Source organism: Hyperoodon ampullatus, assembly GCF_949752795.1.
Source record: "Hyperoodon ampullatus genome assembly, chromosome: 6".
In the NCBI taxonomy this organism is placed as follows: Eukaryota; Metazoa; Chordata; class Mammalia; order Artiodactyla; family Ziphiidae; genus Hyperoodon; species Hyperoodon ampullatus.
Genome location: NC_136919.1, coordinates 104,450,155 through 104,473,129, shown reverse-complemented (window position 1 = coordinate 104,473,129; position 22,975 = coordinate 104,450,155). Strand labels below are relative to the sequence as shown.

Sequence of the window (22,975 nt, the reverse complement as noted above, 5' to 3'; positions counted from 1 at the left end):
AAACTATCACAATCTTGAATAAATCAATAGAAATAAATTATAACTTTATCTGGAAAAACAACCTTAATAAAGGATTGCTGAGTGGTGGAACCAACACTGGGGAAACGGGTCAGGAGAGACTTCCTTCCCATTTTCAGATGTCAGAATAATAATGTATTCCTATGTTCTTTATATTACTAAACTTAAAGGGGAAAAGCACCATAAAATAACTCTCAAATTTTAGAGAATTTAAAAGCCAGTGGTTTATATAAAATAGCAATTAGGAAAGAGCACTGGTTTAAAAGTCTGAATTATGGAATTATCTTAAAAAATAGTTTTGAGACTTCTAGATAAGAAGATATGAACCTAGGTACCCGACAACCTTATATACACCTTTAAGTCACAAATAAAATAATGAAGTAAAATATATGCCGATCCCCATTATCTTAAATAGATATTGCTTCATTCTTGACACTGATAATTAAACAGAGGATTAAAATTAAAAATATTTTACCCTTACAAACATTCCTGAAAGAAACTAAAGAAGATATGCATAAATGGGAAGACATCTTGTGTTCATGAATGGAAGACTGAATAGTTAATATGTCAGCACTACCCAAAACAACTTCAAAATGATAGGAACAGAGTAAAGGGACAAAGCAGGTGATTAAACAGTTAATCCCACTAGGGGATTGTAAGGAAAAGTATGGGAGACCCCTGTAAGTTAATGATCGCTCAAGAAAGCAGGTTTGCTTAACCACAAAACCAAGCATGCCTGCTTAGCAACAAAACCATGCAACAGAAACATAAGACATGCCCCCAAACTATAAACAATGGTGGCATGAGACCCACATCCTGCCCAGTGAGCTCAGTAAGTTAATGACCCCTAGGACATGCTCTCTGCACACATAAAAAACAATAATTTATGGAAAGGTGACATTTCAAGGTGAAAGACCCTCATTGTATGGAGACCTGAAATAATGTTTCCATAGCGCCATGACAGTCCTGGCTTGACCACATAGGGACAAGAAAACTCCCCTGTCCAACCTGGAGGAGGAGTTGATGGAAGTGTGACATCTACTCAAGAATGAGGAAGAAGGTGGTATTTTCCTCCTCCCTACTTTTCCTGTGATTATAAAACTGTAGCCAACTAAGTTCTCAGGGCGCATCACCCCCTAGCCCACCTGCTTTTAAGCCTCACAAGCATCCTATTCTAATAAATCACTTCTTATCTATCACTTTGTCTCTTGCTGAATTCTTTCCACGATGAGATATAAAGGACTGGAGCTCCTTGGAACCCTCCGAAACACCACCTAGTGGTTTCAAAAGCAATCCCTATCAAACTCCCAACGACATTTTTTGAAGAACCGAAAAAACCCACCAAAATTCATATGGAATCTCAAGGGACTCCAAACACCAAAAAGAAATTTGAAAGGAAGAACAAAATTGGAGGATTCACACTTCCTCATTTCAAAATGTAACTACAAAGCTACAGTAAACAAAAGTGTGATACTGGCATAAGGACAGATGTACAGACCAATGGAATAGAATAATGAATCCAGAAACAAACCTTTGCATATATAGTCAAATGATTTTTGACAAAGGTGTCAAGACCACTCAATGAGGAAAGGACAGTCTCTTCAGCAAGCAATGCTAGGAAAACTGGATATCCACATGTATAAGAATGAAGTTGGACTGCTGGCTTAAAGAATATATAAAAATTAACTCAAACTGGATTAAACACCTAAACTTAAGAGCTAAACTATAAAACTCTCAGGAAAAAATAAAGAGAAAATTCTTTATGATGTTGAATTTGGCAATGATTTCCTGGATATGACACCAAAAGCACAGGCTACAAAAGAAAAGAAAATAAATTGGACTTCATCAAAATTAAGAATTTCTATGCATCAAAGGACACTATTGAGAGAATGAAGGAATGGCAAATTAGTGTTTAATGGGACAGATTTTTACTGGTGATGGTTGCACAACAATGTGATGTTTCTTTCCATTCAAGTAACCTTGTCACCAGCAAAGGACCTGCTCAAAGAAGCACTTTATCCTCTACAGGAAAAACATACCAATTATACTTCTACACTTGCCTTAAAAGCACCTAGAGGAAAATCAGTTTGAAAATGGGACTAGTGCTCACATTTCCCACAACCCATTCTAATGTATAAGGAAATGGCCGTATTAGGTGATTCATCACCATAACTGCCAGCAGACTCCTCAATCATTATTGTACTTTACCAATTCTGAAGAAGAGCTATTTAATTTTTCTGGTGCAAGAGCACCTGCAAGTAAACAACATAATCCTGAGCACTCCTCAAGGGACCACAGTACAGGTACAGTACAGGTACTGACATGTTTCATTCTAAAGAAAATCTTATGCTTGACAGATATTACTAGCTCAACCAAATAAAATGCAAATAATGATGATGATGATAAAAAAAAAGAATCCAAAATAAATGAGAATTAGTACCAGTCATAAAAACAATAATCAGGACTCAGGAGTTTGAGGGAACCTGAACCTTGAGATATTATTTATGTTAACTCTTTCAGAACTGGTTTCAGTGTGCATCACTGCTGTCAATAATTTGATATTATCTAACTAAGTAGGACCTGGGGAATTACAATGCAGCCAACTATAGTTCTAGTTATGACAGGAAACAAACAAAGGGAATTAAAAAAAAGTCTCTGAATGTATCTGTATCAGACCTAAGAAGCGTTACTTTACAAGAATCAGACTTCAATATTTAAACTTGAAAAATACAATAAATAAGAAGCTCAAAATACAGAGTGTGGCTCAGGAAGTAAAGATTACACTGTGACGTTACAAGGCTGCTATGCCTATGTCCTTTATTAGCATTTGGCATTTTACTTCAAGTGTCCTTGACAGATTAATTTTTCAAAATGTGTACTGTAAAATAAATAAGACTATATTCTTTCAATATAAATGGTTAACTGACGTGTACAGAAGCATTCCTCCTTCATTTATTCCAAATAACTGCAAATCTAGAAGCCAATAAAAACATTTCCTATTGTTTGAAAACTTTAAGAATGTTATCTTAAACCCCCAAATTAACATCAGCTTCACTTTCCATATACGTTTAAATTGAAAGACTTTAGACCCTACCTTGAAACGTTTAAATGTGCGCTTACGATATTCACACCATTCCACAAAGAAGTGTAGGCTTCGGAAAAACATAAACAGATCTCTTCTTTCTTCTGCTCTGTAAAAATAAAAGGCTCTATGATTAATAAATATCATTTATTATCGTTCATTTAAGCCCTCCATCTGGCTTTATCTTATTATTGTTTTTTATAGATCTGAAACTAAAGCTAAAAAAGTACTTAATATATTTCTATACACTGAACTCTGCCCTTTTGAGTATGTGCCCCTGTGTGATTTCTCAGGCTGGAATTCCCTGTTCTCCACCTTCAAATGTTTAAATCCTACCCATCTTTCAAGATATCACACAAATGCCACTTTCTCCTTGATATCTCATTTGATGACCTGTGGTATAATAAAGAAAATATCTGGTCTTTGTCACTAGTTCCTAACACAGAGCTTCAAACACTCTTGGAATTCCTGAGTGACAAGAGTGCCTTTTTATGCTAATGAGGTGAATCAAGGTGGTCCCTAGGTAGCCTTAGGATGGGGACTGTTCACCAGAAAGACCAACCACATGATTAAAAAGTTGGAACTGTGGGCTCACCAGTTCTCCAGGCAAGAGAAGAGAGCTGGAGGAGTTTAATCACATGGCCAATCATGACACCTATGTAAGGTAACCCAAATAAAACGTCTGGACAACAAAACTCAGTGGCACTTTCAGGTTGGTGAACATGTGGATGTGCTAGGAGGCTGATGTGCCCAGATTCCATGAAGAGAGGGCACAGAAGCTCTATGTCTATCCTCCTCCCCCAGCCCCCACGGCACCCCACCCCACCCCTAGACCTTGGTCTATGAATTGTTTCCATTTGGCTGTTTCTGGGTTGTAACTTTTACTGAAGTCTAGCAGTCTTATGGAGGACTCTGCCCTTAACCTGTGGGTCTCTGCAAAATCTGGGTAGTGTCAGAATTGAACTGAATTACAGGACACCCAGTTGGTGTCACAGAATTATTGTGTCTCACCACCACACCATATGTCCTATTCCAAAATAGCTAGAAATAATTTCATTCCTATGCCTATGAGCTCCCATAGGAATTTAGCTCAATTCTCTTAATACTATACCTATTGTTATATTGACACCTACAAACACTTCTGAGCAACTTATAGGCAAGATGCATGTGTTCATTTAATCATTCATTCAATAAATGATTGTGGGAGTAGAGTTCCCATTCTAGTCACAGTAGAGGAAGCACATTGAACCTGAATGTTCCCATTAATTACAATTTAGAAACATGGAAATAACACATAAAGCAAATATTGGAAGATTCTGATATGTGGACAGAAGCAGCAAAACAGGTAGAGACATCAGGAATTAAGGGAGGACCAGATAATGAGTTCCTTAGGCTTCATTTTTACCTCTTGTACATCCCAATCTGGATGCTAGAGCAGACTGAAATTAAAAAAAAAACAAACAAAAAGGCCCAGGGAAAGACTGCTCCTTCTAGCCAGCAGAAGTCATACAAGATGAGGAGTGAAGACACTGGTTTTAGTGATGATTATTTGGACGTGACGCCAAAAGCTAAGGCAACAAAGCAAAAATAAACACGGGACTACATCAAACTAAAAAGTCTCTGCACAGTAAATGAAACCATCAACAAAATGAAAAGGTGACTTGGCGAATGGGACAAAATACTTGCAAACCAAATATCTGATGGGGTTAATATGCAAAATATATAAAGAACTCACATAACCCAATAGCAAAAAGTCCAAACAATCAGATAAAACAGGCAGAGGATCTAAATATAAGCATACCTCAGAGATATTGCAGATTCAGTTCCGGACCACCACAATAAAGCAAACATCGCAATAAAGCGAATCGTACAGATTTTTTTTTTAGTTTCCTGCATATTAAAGTTATGTTACACTATAGCTTCATGTCTAAAAAAGAAAAAAAAAATCAAGGTACAGGTCTTCCCTGGTGGCGCAGTGGTTAAGAATCCACCTGCCAATGCAGGGGACCCGGGTTCGAGCCCTGGTCTGGGAAGAGCCCACGTGCCGCGGAGCAAATAAGCCTGTGCACCACAACTACTGAGCCTGTGCTCTAGAACCCACAAGCCACAATTATGGAGCCCATGTGCCACATCTACTGAAGCCCGTGCACTCTAGAGCCCGTGCTCTGCAACAAGAGAAGCAATGAGAAGCAATGAGAAGCCCACACACTGCAACAAAGAGTATACCCTGCTTGCCGCAACTAGAGAAAGTCCGTGTGCCGCAATGAAGGCCTAACACAGCCAAAAATAATAAATAAAAATAAATAAATTAAGTTAAAAAAACAAGGTACATATCTTAATTAAAAAATACTTTAGGAGTGGGGGAGAAATAGGTGCAGGGTACAAACTTCCAGTTATAAAATAAATAAGCCACAGAGATGTAATATACAGCATAAGGAATATGGTCAATAAAATTGTAGCAACTTTGTGTGGGAATGGATGTGGGTACTAGACTTACCATGGTAAACATGTCATAATGTATGAGAATGTTAAAACACTATGTAGTACACCTGAAACTAACATAATATTGTATGTCTACTATATTTCAGCTTAAAACTAAGTTTCTATAAGATATAAATACACTTGCTATATATCTGGACCCAATCAGTCCATATCTGATTGAGGACTCCTGAATATTAAACTGATCTAATGTTCACAATAAAGAGGAAAAAGTTCACAAGAAAAAAAATCACTTTACTGCTAAAAACTGCTATCCATCATCTGAGCATTCAGCAAATCTTTTTGCTGGTGGAGGGTCTCTCCTCGGCACTGACGGATGCTGACTGATGAGGGATGTTTACTAAAAGTTGGCATGGCTGTGGCAACCACCACCCTTATTCTTCAAATAAGACGACAATGAAGCTTGATGCATCAAGTGACTCTTCCTTTCATGAACGATTTCTCTGTAACATGCAATGCTGTTTGATAGCATTTCACCCACAGAACTTCTTTCAAAACTAGCATCAATACTCTCAAACCCTGCCACTGCTTTATCAACTAGATTTATGTCACAGTCTAAATCCTTTTTTGTCATTTCAACAATCTTCACAGCATCTTCACTAGGAGTAGATTCCATCTCAAGAAACCACTTTCTTTTTCTTCATCCATAAGAAGCAACTCCTCATCCATTAAAAGTTTTGTCACGAGATTGTAGCAATTCAGTCACATCTTCAGGCTCCACTTCTAATTCTAGGTCTCTTGCTATTTCCACCACACTTGCAGTTACTTCCTCCACTGAAGTCTTGAACCCCTCAAAATCATCCACGAATCAACATTGGAATCAACTTCTTCCAAACTCCTGTTAATGTTGATCTTTTCACCTCTTCCAATGAATCATGAATATGCTTTCTTTTTTGTTTTTTTTCTTTTTTTTTCTTTTTTCTTTTGGCTACGTTGGGTCTTAATTGCGGCATGTGGGATCTTTGTTGAGGCATGCAGGATCTTTCATTGCGGCACACAGGATTCCCTCTAGCTGTTGCGTGGGGGTTTTCTCTTCTCTAGTTGTGGTGTGCAGGCTCCAGGGCACGTGGGCTCTGTAGTTTGCAGCACGCGGGCTCTCTAGTTGAGGAGCGCACAAGCTCAGTAGTTGTGGCGCGTGGGCTTAGTTGCCCCACGGCATGTGGGAACCTAGTTCCCCAACCAGGGGTCAAACCCATGTCCTCTGCATTGGAAGGTGGATTCTTTAACACTTGACCACCAGGAAAGTCCCATGAATGTTCTTAATGGCATCCAGAATGGTGAATCCTTTCCAGGTTTTCAACTGACTTTGCCCAGATCCATCAGAAGAATTCACTATCTATGGCAGCTACAGCCTCACAAAATATATTTCTTAAATAATAAGACTTGAAAGTTGAAATGACCCCTTGATCCATGGGCTGCAGAATGGATGTTGTGTTAGCAGGCATGAAAACAACATTAATATCATTGTCCATCTCCATCAGAGCTCTTGGGTGGCCAACTGCATTGTCAATGAGCAATAATATTTTGAAAGGAATCTTTTTTCTAAGCAGTAGGCCTCAACAATGGGCTTAAAATATTTAGTAAACCATGCTGTAAACAGACATGCTGTCATCCAGGCTTTCCATTTATAGAGCACAGGCAGAAGAGATTTAGTATAATTCTTAAGGGCCCTACAAATTTTGGAATGGTAAATGAACACTGGCTTCAACTTAAGGTTACCAGTGGCATTAGCCCCTAACAAGAGAGTCAGCCTGTCCTTTGAAGCTTTGAAGCCAGGCATCGACTTTTCCTCTCTAGCTATGAAAGTCCTAGATGGTATCTTCTTCCGATATAAGGCTGTTTTGTCTACACTGAAAATCTGTTGTTTAGTGTAGCCACCTTCATGGATTATCTTAGCTATATCTTCTGGATAACTTGCTGCAGTTTCTACATCAGCCCTTGCTGCTTCACCTTGTATTTTTATATTATGGAGATGGCTTATTTCCTTAAACCTCATGAACCAAACTCTGCTAGCTTCAAACTTTTCTTCTGTAGCTTCCTCACCTCTCTCATCCTTCATGGAATTAAAGAGAGTTAGGGCCCTGATGTGGATTAGACTTTGGCTTTAAGGAAATGTTGTGGCTGGTTTGATCTTCCATCCAGACCACTAAAACTTTCTCCATAGGTGCAATAAAGCTGTTTCACTTTCTTATTTGTGTGTTCACTAGAATATTACTCTTGATTTCCTCCAAGATAGATAGATATACACACACAGGGAGATACATATCCCTATCTATCTATCTATCTATCTATCTATCTATCTATCTATCTAATAGAATATTATTCATCCATAAGAAGGAAATCCTGATATTTGTAACAACATGGCTGGACCTCGAGGACATTATGCTCAGTAAAATAAGTCAGAGACAGAAAGATAAATACTGTATGATCTCACTAGTATGTGGAATCTAAAAAACAAACAAACAAAAAACAAACTCAGTTGCGGAGAACACACTGGTGGTTGCCAGAGGCAGGGGGTTATGAGGTCGGCAAAATGGGTGACGGTGGTCAAAAGGTACAAACTCCTAGTTATAAAATAAGTACGTCATGGGATGTAATATACATCATGGTGACTGTAGTTAATAATACTGTATTGTATATTTGAAAGTTGCTAGAAGAGAAAATGTTAAAAGTTCTCATCAGAAAAAAAAAAAAGTAACTGTGTGGTTATACATGTTAACTAGAGTAATTGTAATGATCATTTCACAATTTATACATACATCTAGTCATTATATTGTACACCTGAAACTAATATAATGTTATATATCAACTATATCTCAATAGAAAAAAAAAACAATGTTAAAAATCATGCAACTTAATCTACTGGACACAATATTAATAAAGGTTCTTTGGTGGTTTATTACTTAATAGCAAAAGTTTTCAAAAATTAGGCAATAAAATTTTTTTTTTTTTTGCGGTACACGGACCTCTCACTGTTGTGGCCTCTCCCGTTGCGGAGCACAGGCCTCCGGACGCGCAGGCTCAGCGGCCATGGCTCACGGGCCCAGCTGCTCCGCGGCATGTGGGATCTTCCCAGACCGGGACACGAACCCGTGTCCCCTGCATCGGCAGGCAGACTCTCAACCGCTGCGCCACCAGGGAAGCCCCGGCAATAAAATTTTTGATGCAGTTAAGAAAAAAGAAAAAAAAAAAAAAAGATGAGAAAAGGGAAACCATGCAGTACAGAACCCTAATGCCAAAGGGGAGCCGTGTCCCTAATCCTCCCAATTAGGCAACTAGTACTGTTGGTAATAAGCAAAAGCATAAGCATATGGATCAAGGGAAGAGAACTGAGAGTCCAGAAATAAAATCATAGATCTACGGTCAACTGATTTTCAACAAGAGTGCCAAAACCATTCAATGGGGGTAAGAATAGTCTCTTCAAAAACTGGTACTGGGACAACCAGATATCCAAATGCTAAAGAATGATGTGACACCCTTACTTTGCACCATATGCTCTAAACTCTAAATGGATCAACGACCTAAACATAAAAGCTAAAACTATAAATTCTCAGAAGAAAACACAGAGGCAAATATCAACCTTAGAGTTGGCTGTGGTTTCTCAAATGACAATAAAATCATGAACATCAAAATAAAATATAGATAATGTAGACATCATAAAAATTAAAACTTCTGTGCATCAAACGACATTATCAAGAGTGGAAAGACAAACTACACAGTGGTATTTGCAAAATATATACTGAAAAGGGTCTAGAACCCAAAATATAGAGAAAACTCTTAAAACAACATAAAAATCGTAAAAATGCTGTAACAAGCTATCATGAACATGGTTTAAAGAAATACAAAAATAGAAAATATCAACAAAGAAATAAAAGATAAAAAGAAGATTCAACTGCAAAATACAATTAGAACTGCAAAATACAATAACTTAAATACAAATCTCATCACAGTGGGCTTCCCTGGTGGCACAGTGGTTAAGAATCCGCCTACCAATGCAGGGGACACAGGTTCGAGCACTTGTCTGGGAAGATCTCACATGCTGCGGAGCAGCTAAGCCCGTGTGCCACAGCTACTGAGCCTGTGCTCTAGAGCCCACGAGCCACAACTACTGAGCCCACGTGCCACAACTACTGAAGCCTGCACGCCTAGAGCCCGTGCTCTGCAACAAGAGAAGCCACCGCAATGAGAAGCCCGCGCACTGCAACAAAGTGTAGCCCCCCTCACCGCAACTACAGTAAGTCCACGTGCAGCAATGAAGACCCAATGCAGTCAAAAAAAAAAAAAAAAAAAAACACCTCATCAGAAGTGTTCATAGCAGAATGGAGATGGCAGGGGAAAGAAATTTAAAGATAGACCAATAGAAATTATTCAATACCAACAGAGAGAAAAAAAATTGTGGGGAAAAAAAGGTAAGAGATCCTCAGAGAGTTGTGAAATAATAACAAAAGGTTTAACCTCGGGCTTCCCTGGTGGCGCAGTGGTTGAGAGTCCGCCTGCCCATGCAGGGGACACGGGTTCGTGCCCTGGTCCGGGAAGATCCCACATGCCGCAGAGCGGCTGGGCCCATGAGCCATGGCCGCTGAGCCTGCATGTCCGGAGCCTGTGCTTCGCAACGGGAGAGGCCACAACAGTGAGAGGCCCGCGTCCAGCAAAAAAAAAAACCCAAAAAACAAACAAACAAACAAAGGTTTAACCTTCATGTCATCAGCCTCAGAAGGAGAGGGGAAAGGGCCTGGGACTGAAAAAATATTTGAAGAAAAAAGGACTGAGTACTTCCTAAATTTGACTAAAAAAATATACCTACAGATTCCCAAAGATGTCTAAGCCCAGAGAAATGATGATCACATTTCTAAAAATTAAAGACAAAGAAAGTCCTTGAAAGCAGGCAGAGAGAAATGAGATATTACAAATAAGGGAACAATGGTTTGAATAACTGTCTATTTCTCATCAAAAACCATGGAGGCCAGAAGCAAGTGGCACAACATTTTTTAAGTGTTGAAAGAACAGAACTGTCCAACTAGAATTCTATATCCAGAAAGAAGCTTCCTCAAGAATGAGAGTAAAGACATTCTCACATGAAGAAAATTAAGAAAATTTGCTGCCAGAGCCATCATTCACTTAGTTTCCTTTAACTCTTTGAGCATATTTAAAACAGTTTCTTTGTCTAATAAATCCAAAGTCTGGGCTTCCTCAGGGACAGTTTCTATTGATTGATTACTTTTTTCCCTGTGCATGGGCCTTACTTTCTTATTTTGTTTTTCGTTCTGTCTGTTGTGTAATTTTTGTTGAAAACTGAACATTTTAAACACTATAGTGTGGCAATTCCTGGAATCAGATTCCCCCTCTCCCCAGGGTTTGCTGTTGTGCTTTTTGTTCCTTTTGTTGGTTTAGTGACTTTTCTGAACCAATCTGTAGAGTCTATTTTTTGTTGTGCGTGACTACGTAAGTCTCTGCTCAATTAGCTAATATTTGGACAGAGATTTACTTAAACACTTTGAACCCATGTCTCCAAGTCTTTGCCAAGGGGCTTTCTGTTGGGCATAGCTTCAATACTCAGCAAGGCAAATGACAATACTACCTTAGCTTTCACTTCCTGCTTTTGCACAGCCTCACGGTCAGCCAGTAGTGAGAACTTAGGCCATCTCAGGCCTTTCCTGAGCATGCACACAACCCAGCCTTCTAGATTCCCAGGGATAGGTCAGAGATTTTTGAAGTCCCTACCCATTGCATTCTACAGCTTTTCCTTTTAAGCTTTTTCATTAACCTATTAATTGCCCCAGCTGTTATCCACCGCCTCAGGCACCCATGAAGTTTAAAAATTGCCTCCAGGGTAACCCTGGCAGTCCAGTGGTTAGGACTCAGTGCTTTCACTGCTGGGGCCCAGGTTCGATCCCTGGTCGGGGAACTAAGATCCCACAAGCTTCATAGTGTGGACCAAAAAAAAAAGCGTCCAAATATCTTCAACAAATTCTCCCAGAGAAAAGCCTTTCAAGCTAGATTAGTTCTGAGTCAGGTCAAAGTGAGATCTTCCAGGGAATAAAGAAACAGGTCAAACAATGACAATTTGCTGGGAATGTGGCTTTGAAGGAGTTTGAACCTATTCTGCTCCCTCTGGTGGCTGCCAGGCTTGCTGGTTATCACCAGGCTTACAGGCTTTTTGTTGTCAAGGCTAACACAGAGCTGGTAAAGGAGAGATAGGTATAGGGCATTTAAAAAACACAAAGCTCACTCTTGTTATCAAGATTCTGCCTTTTTTCCCCCGAATAAATGCTCCCTGATTGCTACAACCCTTTGGTTCATTTCTAGAATTCCAAAAAATTTGATTCTGACAGTTTTGGCCAGTTTTTTTGTTGCTTTTACAGAGGAGAGAATCTTCAAAGGTACTTACTAACTCTGCTACTTTCACTGACAGCTATGCCTTGAATTTTAAAAGAACTCAGCCAGGGCTCTGTATTAATCATGTCTTTTATTTTCTGTATTCTGATGCTTTGACATCTGGGGCCTTGCTGACCCTGAAGAAACTGTGCCTCCCAAGGTTAGCCCATTCCTAGAGATAGTAAACAACTTGCTCCTGAATGCTTTTCTAACGTGATACCACCAGTCCAGAACCCATATCTCAACCACCTCCTTTATATTTGTTATTCCCCTATCCACTTGCTCAGGGCTAGGTACCAGAGGCATCTAGTGACAGCCCCTATGACCCACAGCCTCCTGAAATTATTCAAACTAGCCAACCTAAGCCTGCTCACCCTGACTCACCTTTTTCTTACCTCAGAAACCACAGTAAAGGCTCTTGACCAGTTTCCCGTTCTCCCTCTGTCTCCTGACCTACTCTAGTGCTTCTCCCTGTGGCCCCCAGTGGCATGATGTACCCCTCCCTCTTAGGAACCAACTAAGTAACAAACTATCTTTTCAATGGTAATCATCTTCCTGATCTGTTGGCCTTACCATACTCAAATAATTTTTTTAAAACCTATTAAAATAGGTTCCCATGCATTTATTACTAACTTTTAAACATTAGCTATGTAGTATATATATGAGCATAGATGTTTATTTCACATGTAAGCTGTTGGTTCCTGTAGAGAGCAAAAAGACTACCCCAGAACACATACACAGTAGTGGTGAGGTTTATTCTCTCCATACTTGGTTACTCAGCCAAATGGTCCCGTAACCATGAGTTAATAAACTCATTGGAACTGCTTCTCAGAGGGACCTCACCAAACTAGTCTTCGTGGAAGCTATAGTGATATTTCTATGAAGGTGACTAATTTGGTGCAGCTCTTAATCACTGAGTAAATGGCCCTCTGAAGCTGCTTTGAAGCTAATCTTGGTGAATTTATCAGAACTTGGGATAGTAAGTAACTTGTGGAAGTGTCAGTAAGGGGATTAATTAAATTATGATTCTTGGAAAATGACCTAAATTGCCTCAGACATATGAAAAACGAGCATGTCTGCATAATAATCATTCAGCTTACCTGTACAATGACTAATCTGAGGAGTAGTTTTGTCCTAAATCCCTTCCAGTTATAGCTATTTATGCTTTTCTGTGCTTTTTTTTTCCTTCAAAAATAACAACAAAAATAGTGAAGAAAGCATCTGGCATACAGAATTCATTCTCAAAGAATCCTTGTAACTCGATCAGTTGAGTATATTGTAAATAGTGGAGGGCATGTATTCTTACTGAAGGAGTTTAGGAATCTATGCCACAAGTAATATCACACAACAGGGAATCTGTAAGATGAAGTAATTCCGTGTAGAGTGGGTGGCCCAGAGAAACAGTGCTTTGTAGATCCAGTTTCGCTGAGAAGCATTCCCCAAATATTGGCAATCACTCCATGTTGTAAAGGGGAGACCTAGCTCATGGATATTCTTCTAATAGCTCTATTATTCCAATTCCAATAAGTTCCATTATTTCTCAGAAATATTTTTATTTTTTGATTTGTTATTCTTCATATAAACTTTTTTTTTTTTTTTGCGGTACGCGGGACTCTCACTGTTGTGGCCTCTCCCGTTGCAGAGCACAGGCTCTGGACGCGCAGGCTCAGCGGCCATGGCTCACGGGCCCAGCTGCTCCGCTGCATGTGGGATCTTCCCGGACCGGGGCATGAACCCGTGTCCCCTGCATCGGCAGGCGGACTCTCAACCACTGCGCCACCAGGGAAGCCCCCTTCATATAAACTTTTGGAATGGGGCAGAAGCTTGCAAATACTTTTATCCAGTTCCTTCATTTTGCAGATAGAGCTTCACAGAGTTTAAATATCTCTCCTAATTCAGTGGTTAGTCATTAGTTTAAAGGAAAAAACCCAACGAAATGTGTTATATGAAGGTACGCTGTCCTTGTTATCATATATTTGTGATTTACACTAAGGATAAGATATGCATACTAAGTGATTATAATACGAGGCAAAATAGGATTCATTTTTAGAGAGTACCTAGAGTTGGTAACCAGCTGGGTACAATTAGGCAAGTTTAGCTCCCTGACTTACTCATAGTCACCCTCTCAGTGAGGCCTTCTCTGACCATACTATTTAAGAATGGATACCTCTCCCTCATCCTGTACATTCTCTATTTCCCATCCCACTTTATTTTCCCCCATACCACTTTATTTTCCCCCATACCATTTATCTCTATCTAATATATTATTCATTTTATATATCAGTTTATTTATTGCCTTTTCCTCTTCCTAGAAAATAAGTTTATGAGGACAGAGGTGTTTTGTTTTGTTCACTGTTACATACTAAGCACATACAATGTTTGCCACGTAATAGGTATGCACTTACATTCCCGTAGCATTTATCCCATCATCATTTACCACACGTTATTGGTTTTGATCATTTACTAGTTTGTCAGCTTCATGAAGTCAGAAACTATGTATCTTTTGTTCAATTATATTCTTAGAGACTAATACAGTACAAAGTACATAATATGCTTTCAACACGCATGTATTTATTTATTTTTAAATTTTCATCCTGGGGGAGGGAGAGGTATATTTTAAGCCTGGAAAGTCTTTTTATCCCTGAGTATAAGGAAGTGCTCAAAAATATGAAAAGAAGAGTAAAGAATTATAAACCTTTAAAAAAAAGAATGAATGATACCATATCTATAGTAAATAGATATGTACACATATACACACATATTGATACACAGTGGTGAAGGGAGATATATTTCTTTTTTTTTTTTATTTTTATTTTTATTTATTTTTATTTTTATTTTTTTTATTAGTTTCTGCTTTATAACAAAGTGAATCAGTCATACATATACATCTGTTCCCACATCCCCTCCCTCATGCATCTCCCTCCCTCCCACCCTCCCCATCCCACCCCTCCAGGCGGTCACAAAGGGGAGATATATTTCTCAAGCACAAGGACTAATGCTTATTGAGAAATGTAAAGGGAAGTGCTGGAATTGAAAAATCATCATTTTGCAACCACCACAGTAAAAAGTAGATCAGATATGAATCACCAGGGGTGCTAAATATAGGCAGAAATTTTAATGAAGAGTAGTATCTGCATGATCATAAAGTATCTCCCCATAGACTGTCTATTAGTTGTAAGGGAGGAAAAAAAAAACAGTGATGATACAGTGGAGAATCAGGCAACAGTTTGACTGATGATCAAAATTAACATCACCTGTAAGGGACAGCTGTCTGAGAAGGACAAAACATCACCTATACAGTATTTTGCCAGAGAACACATAACAGTAATTGATGATGGGGGAAAAAAATCAAAGACTAAATTAAAAACATTCTATTTGAGTGGCAGGGAGGGGGAGGGGGAAGAACTGTATTTTTTAAAGATGGCAAAGTCATAAAAGGCTCTAGAATTGCTCTAGATTAAAGAAATCTACAAGACATGACAACTAAATGCAATACTTGACTCTAGCCTGGATCACGTACTGCAGAGGAAAAGGAAATACAATAAAGGACATTATTAGATCAAATAACCAAATTGGAATATGGATGGCAAAGTAGATAAAAGTATTATATCAATGTCAATTTATGGAGTCAGTCACAGTACTATAAGAGAATACCTCTACTCAGGTTGCACACCAAAGCATCTAGGAGAACACAGCCATGATATATGCATCAGGAAGAAAAACAGAAATGGTAAAAATCTGGGTAAATATAATAATCTATCACTCTTAAATTCTTTAAATTATGTATCATGGTTGAGGGTAAAAAACCATAACTGTCTGATGAGGTTTTCAGTGCATACATATGAATGTAATTCATATAAAAACTATAACATGAAGCAGGGAGAGAAAGGGATCTATACTGTTATAAGGATTCCCAGACTGTAATTGCAGTGGTAAAGTATTAAATCTAAGTAGACTGTTAAAAGTTAGCTTATGCAGTTGAAATCCCTCCAGCAGCCAATAATAATAATAATATAATAATAATAACACTTTTTAACGTCTGACAGAAGAAATTACTCTCCAAAGAATATAGGTCCATAAAGAGCAGTAGTTACTTCATTAGAGCTTACAAGGCCAAAATGACAAGATGTTTTAATCTCCATTAAACAAGGGAGCAAAAAATAAGCTCTTAACCACGTGATGAGGGAGTGAGCCAAGAAATAAATATTAAAACTACAATGGCCAAAGTTTAAACACACACGCACACTACAGACACCCAGAGAAAGAAAGAGAAAGAAAAAGACTGTTCTCTTACATAACTTTTTTAAAAGAACTGTATTTAAAAGTGGATTAAGTCACAATTCCTTCACACCCATTCATATCTCCATAGTCTTCCATTATAGAAAGTGTGTGTGTATGTGTTTGTGAGAGAGAGAGTGTGTGTGTTTGTGTGTGTGTATGTGTGTGTATCGGCTCTTAGAGCTGTAAGAGTGATTGCAATTTATCTATTTTCCTAAGCATAGTTCAAACTTCACTGAATGTAAAACAGATGTTATGGATTTCTTTCACAAAATGTTGGCAGTGGCACATTTCAAATGCAACTAGAGGAATCAAAAAAGTAAAGTAACTCCAAATGTCTCTTTCTCAAGGATAAAGCAAAGCACAGAAATTTGGAATAACACTTTTAAACTTTTCTTTAAAAATTAAATTCATAGGAATATTAGGTCTAAAATCAAATGATTATCAGAACTTAATTCACTAAAATATTATCAGTTACTCTCACACACTGCCGGTGGGGATGCAAAATGGTATTGTCACTCTGGTAAACAGTTTGGCAGTTTATTATAAGCTTAAATATATTCTTATCATATGACCCAGCAACCCCACTTCCAGTTATTACCCTAGAGAAAAGAAAATTTACATTCACATAAAAAACTCTATTGAGCAGCACTATTCATAATCACCAAAACTGGAAATAACCTGAATGTCCTCCATTAGGTGAATGGATAAACAAACTATTATACATAAAAGGGAATACTACTCAGAAATGAAAAGATAGATGAATCTCAAAGGCATTATGCTAAGTAAAGAAGCCAATCTCAAAAGGTTACACACTGTGAGATTTCATTTATTTGACATTTCGTAAAGGAAAAATTCTAGTAAGGAATACTAGAGCAAGTATTGCCATGGCTTAAGAGTGGGGAGAGGGTATAAGGGCTTTTATGCATTGATGGAACTGTTTAATACCCTGATTGTAGTCGTGAGTACACAGAAACGATCTAATCAGAATAACACAGAAGGAAAAAAATGAATTAAATGAACGGAGCCACAGGGACATGTAGGACAATACTAAACGATTTTACATTCATGTCATCAGAGACCCAGAAGCAAAGAAGAAGAAGTGTGGAGTGAAAAATATATTTGGAGAAATAATAGCTGAAAACTTGTCAAATTAGGTAAAAAGACATAAACTTCCAAATTCAAGAAGCTCAGAAAACCCCAGGGAGAATAAACTCAGAGAAATCCATGCTTAAACACATCATAATCGAACTATTGAAAATTAAAGAAAAAGAAAACTTCCTGAATCAGTTAGAGGAAAACAGACACATATCATATAGAAGAACAAGGATTCCAAGACAGTGGATTTCTCAACAGAAACAATGGAGGCCAGAAGGAAGTAAAACAACATTTTTAAAGAACTGAAAGAAAAGAACTGTCACCCAGAATTCAATATCCAGTGAAAATACCCAAACACACGGAGGCTAAACAATATGTTACCAAATAACCAAGAGATCACTGAAGAAATCAAAGAGGAAGTCAAAAAATACCTAGAGACAAATTACAATGAAAACAAGACGATACAAAACCTGTGGGATGCAGCAAAAGCAGTTCTAAGAGGGACGTTTATAGCAATACAAGCCTACCTCACGAAACAAGAAAAATCTCAAATAAACACCTAAAGGAATTAGAGAAAGAAGAACAAACAAAACCCAAAGTTAGTAGAAGGAAAGAAATCATAAAGATCAGAGCAGAAATAAATAAAATAGAAACAAAGAAAACAATAGCAAAGATCAATAAAATAAAAGCTGGTTCTTTGAGAAGATAAGCAAAATTGATAAACCTTTAGCCAGACACATCAAAAAGAGGGAGAGGACTCAAATCAATAAAATTAGAAATGAAAAAGAAGTTATAACAGACACGGCAGAAATACAAAGCATCCTATGAGACTGCTACAAGCAACTCTATGCCAATAAAATGGACAACCTGGAAGAAATGGACAAATTCTTAGAAAGCTATAACCTTCCAACCTGAACCAGGAAGAAATAGAAAATATGAACAGACCAATCACAAGCAATGAAATTGAAACTGTGATTAAAAATCTTCCAACAAGGAGAAGTCCAGGACCAGATGGCCTCACAGGTGAATTGTATCAAATATTTAGACAAGAGCTAACACCCATTCTTCTCAAACTCTTCCAAAAAATTGCAGAGGAAGGAACACTGCCAAACTCATTCTATGAGGCCACCATCACCTTGATACCAAAACCAGACAAAGATACTACAAAAAAAGAAAATTACAGACCAGTATCACCGATGAATATAGATGCAAAAATCCTCAACAAAATACTAGCAAACAGAATCCAACAACACATTAAAAGGCTCATACACCATGATCAAGTGGGATTTATTCCAGGGATGCAAGGATTCTTCAATATATGCAAATCAATCAATGTGATACACCATATTAACAAACTGAAGAATAAAAACCATATGATCATCTCAATAGATGCAGAAAAAGCATCTGACAAAATGTAACACCCATTTATGGTAAAAACTCTCCAGAAAGTGGGCATAGAGGGAACCTACCTCAACATAATAAAGGCCATATACAACAAACCCACAGCAAACATCATTCTCAATGGTGAAAACCTGAAAGCATTTCCTCTAAAGCCACAGCAATCAGAGAAGAAAAAGAAATAAAAGGAATACATATTGGAAAAGAAGAAGTAAAACTCACTGTTTGCAGATGACATGATACTATACATAGAGAATCCTAAAAATGCCATCAGAAAACTACTAGAGCTAATCAATGAATTTGGTAAAGTTGCAGGATACAAAATTAATGCACAGAAATCTCTTGCATTCCTATACACTAATAATGAAAAATCTGAAAGAGAAATTAAGGAAACACTCCCATTTACCAATGCAATAAAAATAAAATACCTAGGAATAAACCTACTTAGGGAGACAAAAGACCTATATGCAGAAAACTATAAGACACTGATGAAAGAAATTAAAGACGATACAAATGGAGAGATATACCATTCTTGGATTGGAAGAATCAATATTGTGAAAATGACTGTACTACCCAAAGCAATCTACAGATTCAATGCAATCCCTATCAAATTACCAATGGCATTTTTTACAAAACTAGAACAAAAAATCTTAAAATTTGTATGGAGACACCAAAGACCCCAACTAGCCAAAGAAGTCTTGAGGGAAAAAAATGGAGCTGGAGGAATCAGACTCCCTGACTTCAGACTATACTTCAAAGATACAGTAATCAAGACAATATGTTACCGGCATAAAAAGAGACATATAGATCAATGGAACAGAGCAGGATAGAAACCCAGAGATAAACCCACGCACCTATGGTCAACTAATCTATGACAAAGGAGGCAAGGATATACAATGGAGAAAAGACAGTCTCTTCAATAAGTGGTGCTGGGAAAACTGGACAGCTACATGTAAAATAATGAAATTGGAACACTCCCTAACACCATACACAAAAGTAAACTCAAAATGGATTAGAGACCTAAATGTAAGACTGGACACTATAAAACTCTTAGAGGAAAACATAGGGAGAACACTGTTTGACATAAATCACAGCAAGATCTTTTTCGATTCACCTCCTAGAGTAATGGAAATAAAAACAAAAATAAACAAATGGGACCTAATGAAACTTAAAAGCTTTTGCAAAGCACAGGAAATTACAAACAAGGTGAACAGACAACCCTCAGAATGGGAGAAAATATTTGCAAACGAATCAACGGACAAAGGATTAATCTCCAAAATATATAAGCAGCTCATGCAGCTCAATATTAAAAAAGCAAACAACCCAATCCAAAAATGGGCAGCAGACCTAAATAGACATTTCTGCAAAGAAGACATACAGATGGCCAAGAAGCACATGAGAAGCTGCTCAACATCACTAATTATTAGAGAAATGCAAATCAAAACTAAAATGAGGTGTCACCTCACACCATTTAGAATGGGCATCATCAGAAAATCTACAAACAATAAATGCTGGAGAGGGTGTGGAGAAAAGAGAACTCTCTTGCACTGTTGGTGGGAATGTAAGCTGATACAGCCACTATGGAGAAGAGTATGGAGGTTCCTCAAAAAACTAAAAATAGAATTACCATATGATCCAGCAATCCCACTACTGAGCATATACCCAGAGTTATCCATAATTCAAAAAGACACATGCACCCCAATGTTCATTGCAGCACTATTTACAATAGCCAGGTCATGGAAGCAACCTAAATGCCTATCGACAGATGAATGGATAAAGAAGATGTGGTACATATATACAATGGAATAGTACTCAGCCATAAAAAGGAACAAAATTGGGTCATTTGTTGAGACGTGGATGGATCTAGAGACTGTCATACAGAGAGAAGTAAGTCAGAAAGAGAAAAACAAATACCGTACATTAATGCATATATGTGGAACCTAGAAAAATGTTACAGATGAACCGGTTTGTTGGGCAGAAATTGAGACACAGATGTAGAGGACAAAGTATGGACACCAAGCGGGGAAAGCGGCGGGGTGGTGGGGGTGGGGGTGTGATGAATTGGGAGATTGGGACTGACATCTATACACTCATGTGTATAAAACTGATGACTAATAAGAAACTGTTGTATAAAAAAAAATTAAATTAAAAAATTAAAAAAAAAGAAAGAGAAATACCATTTGATATCACTTATATGTGGAATCTAAAAACTGGCACAAATGAACCTATCTACAAAACAGAAACAGAGTCATAGACATAGAGAACAGACTTGTGGTTGCCAAGGGGGAGGGGGAGGGGGAGAGGGAAAGGGATGGACTGGGAGTTTGGGGTTGGTAGATGTAAACTATTATATTTAGAATGGATAAGCAAGGTCTTAATGGACAGGACAAGGAACTATATTCAATATCTTGTGATAAATCATATTGGAAAAGAATATAAGATAAATCTTGTGATAAACCATAATGGAAAAGAATATAAGAAAATAATGTCTATATGTGTATAACTGAGTCACTTTGCTATACAGCACAGATTGGCACAACATTGTAAATCAACTATACTTCAGTAAAAAGAAAAAAGACAATGGATAGGGGTTTAAGAGCAGATTATGGGAGACTGGGATTGACATATACACACTACTATATATAAAATAGATAACCAATTAGGGCCTACTGTATAGCACAGGGAACCCTACTCAATATTCCGTAATGGCCTGTATGGGAAAAGAATCTAAAAAAAGAGATGATATATGTATATGTATAACTGATTAACTTTGCTGTACACCTGAAACTAACACAACATTGTAAATCAACTATACTCCAATAAAAATTTAAAAACAAATTTTTTTAAAGAGCAGATTAGTCAGAAAATGAAGAAATAATTACTGAACTGAAATACAGATCTGAAGAACAATCAGGAATAAGCACAAAGATATGAAGAGATAGAAAATATAAAGAAAGGGTAAGATGGATGCAGAAGATGAAAAAATAATATGTCCCAAATTCCAGAATGAGAATCAGAGAAAACCAAGAAAGAGTCCACTTCTACTTAAGATGTAAAAAACTGCAGAGAAGGCCACTCTCAACCTAACATCCTGGAAAATCTGAATAATCTATAAAATCATAAACTTTCTTGAGCCCATCAAAGACCTGAGGTTACAAGGCAAACAAATAAATTAAAATTTTTCTCCCTCTAAGGAGAAACAGGACACATAAACTATTCACCCTTGGTTAAACATAGGGGAGGGAAGCAGCCACCATACAAGTGGATAACAAGAAATCAGCTAAAATTTCAGCAAATTCTTACAGGACAAATGTGGGGTGGATGTCATTTTGGAACAGATGGGAACCCCAGACCCAAAGGGACTCCACCAGAAAGATCATGGCAGGAGCCCAGAGAGAGCTCCCCTCAGTGGCACAGGCACAAAGAGGTGATCAGCTGCTGCTGGGGTACAAAATGAAGCCAGAACTTCTCTCTGGTAGGAAGCAAAAACCCTAAGCTGCTAAAGAAGCAGCAGCAAAGCAGTGCAAGAAAAAAAAACCCTTGCCTCCAAGGGAGGAGTAAAAGTCAAACCCATTTGATTCTGGGAGAGGGGCAGAAAACACTCCTGCTACCAAGAGAAAGATCCATTGCTTTGTAAAAAGGGGCAGAAGCTTAAATCCCTCTGTTGCATGGGAGGGGTACGAAACCCTTTGGGTGCATGATCCTACACCAAAAGCAAGCATAACCCTGGGGTGTGGGGGGAGGGGCAAGGAACTCTCTCCCCGCAAGACCAACACCAGACCCAGGCTGAGTTTGGCTGCACTGGGGAGGAGCAGCATGAACACTGGTGTTCTCAACCCCTGAGGTGCAGGTCTACAGGACCTGCCCAATACTAAGGATGGACCACGGAACATAGATTTCCCTTTGCTCCCACCATGAGCCTAGCACCAAGAAACAAGCATCACCACCTACTGCTGAGGGAGTGTCAAGTGCAGGGAGAAACATTCCCCACTGAGATGCAGATATACAGGGACTACTAAAAGTTGAGAGTGAAGCTGGAACACTGATGAAAACCCTCCAGCTCCCCAAACCCTATTCTAAGCATAAGGAAGAACTGAATTTGAAGTTGAGTTTGAATTCACTGCTGGAAGAATTTGAAGCCTTTGGTGCCTAAAAATAATGAAAGAAACAAAAATCCCAAACCCAGCTCAACTGCTGACTACCCTGAATTAAACCCCATACTAAGAG

At 38.1% G+C, this 22,975-nt stretch overlaps 1 protein-coding gene across 1 annotated transcript in view; it reads right to left on the bottom strand.

Moving 5' to 3' along the window:
• CENPP (centromere protein P) overlaps nt 1–22,975 on the bottom strand; it is a gene marked incomplete at its 5' end in the record, with an annotated part of 232,063 nt that overhangs the window by 167,926 nt on the left and 41,162 nt on the right. The window contains one exon of the mRNA XM_079705975.1: nt 3,113–3,209. Within this exon, the coding sequence (XP_079562101.1) occupies nt 3,113–3,209 (97 nt within the window). The remainder of the gene's footprint in view (nt 1–3,112; nt 3,210–22,975) is intronic.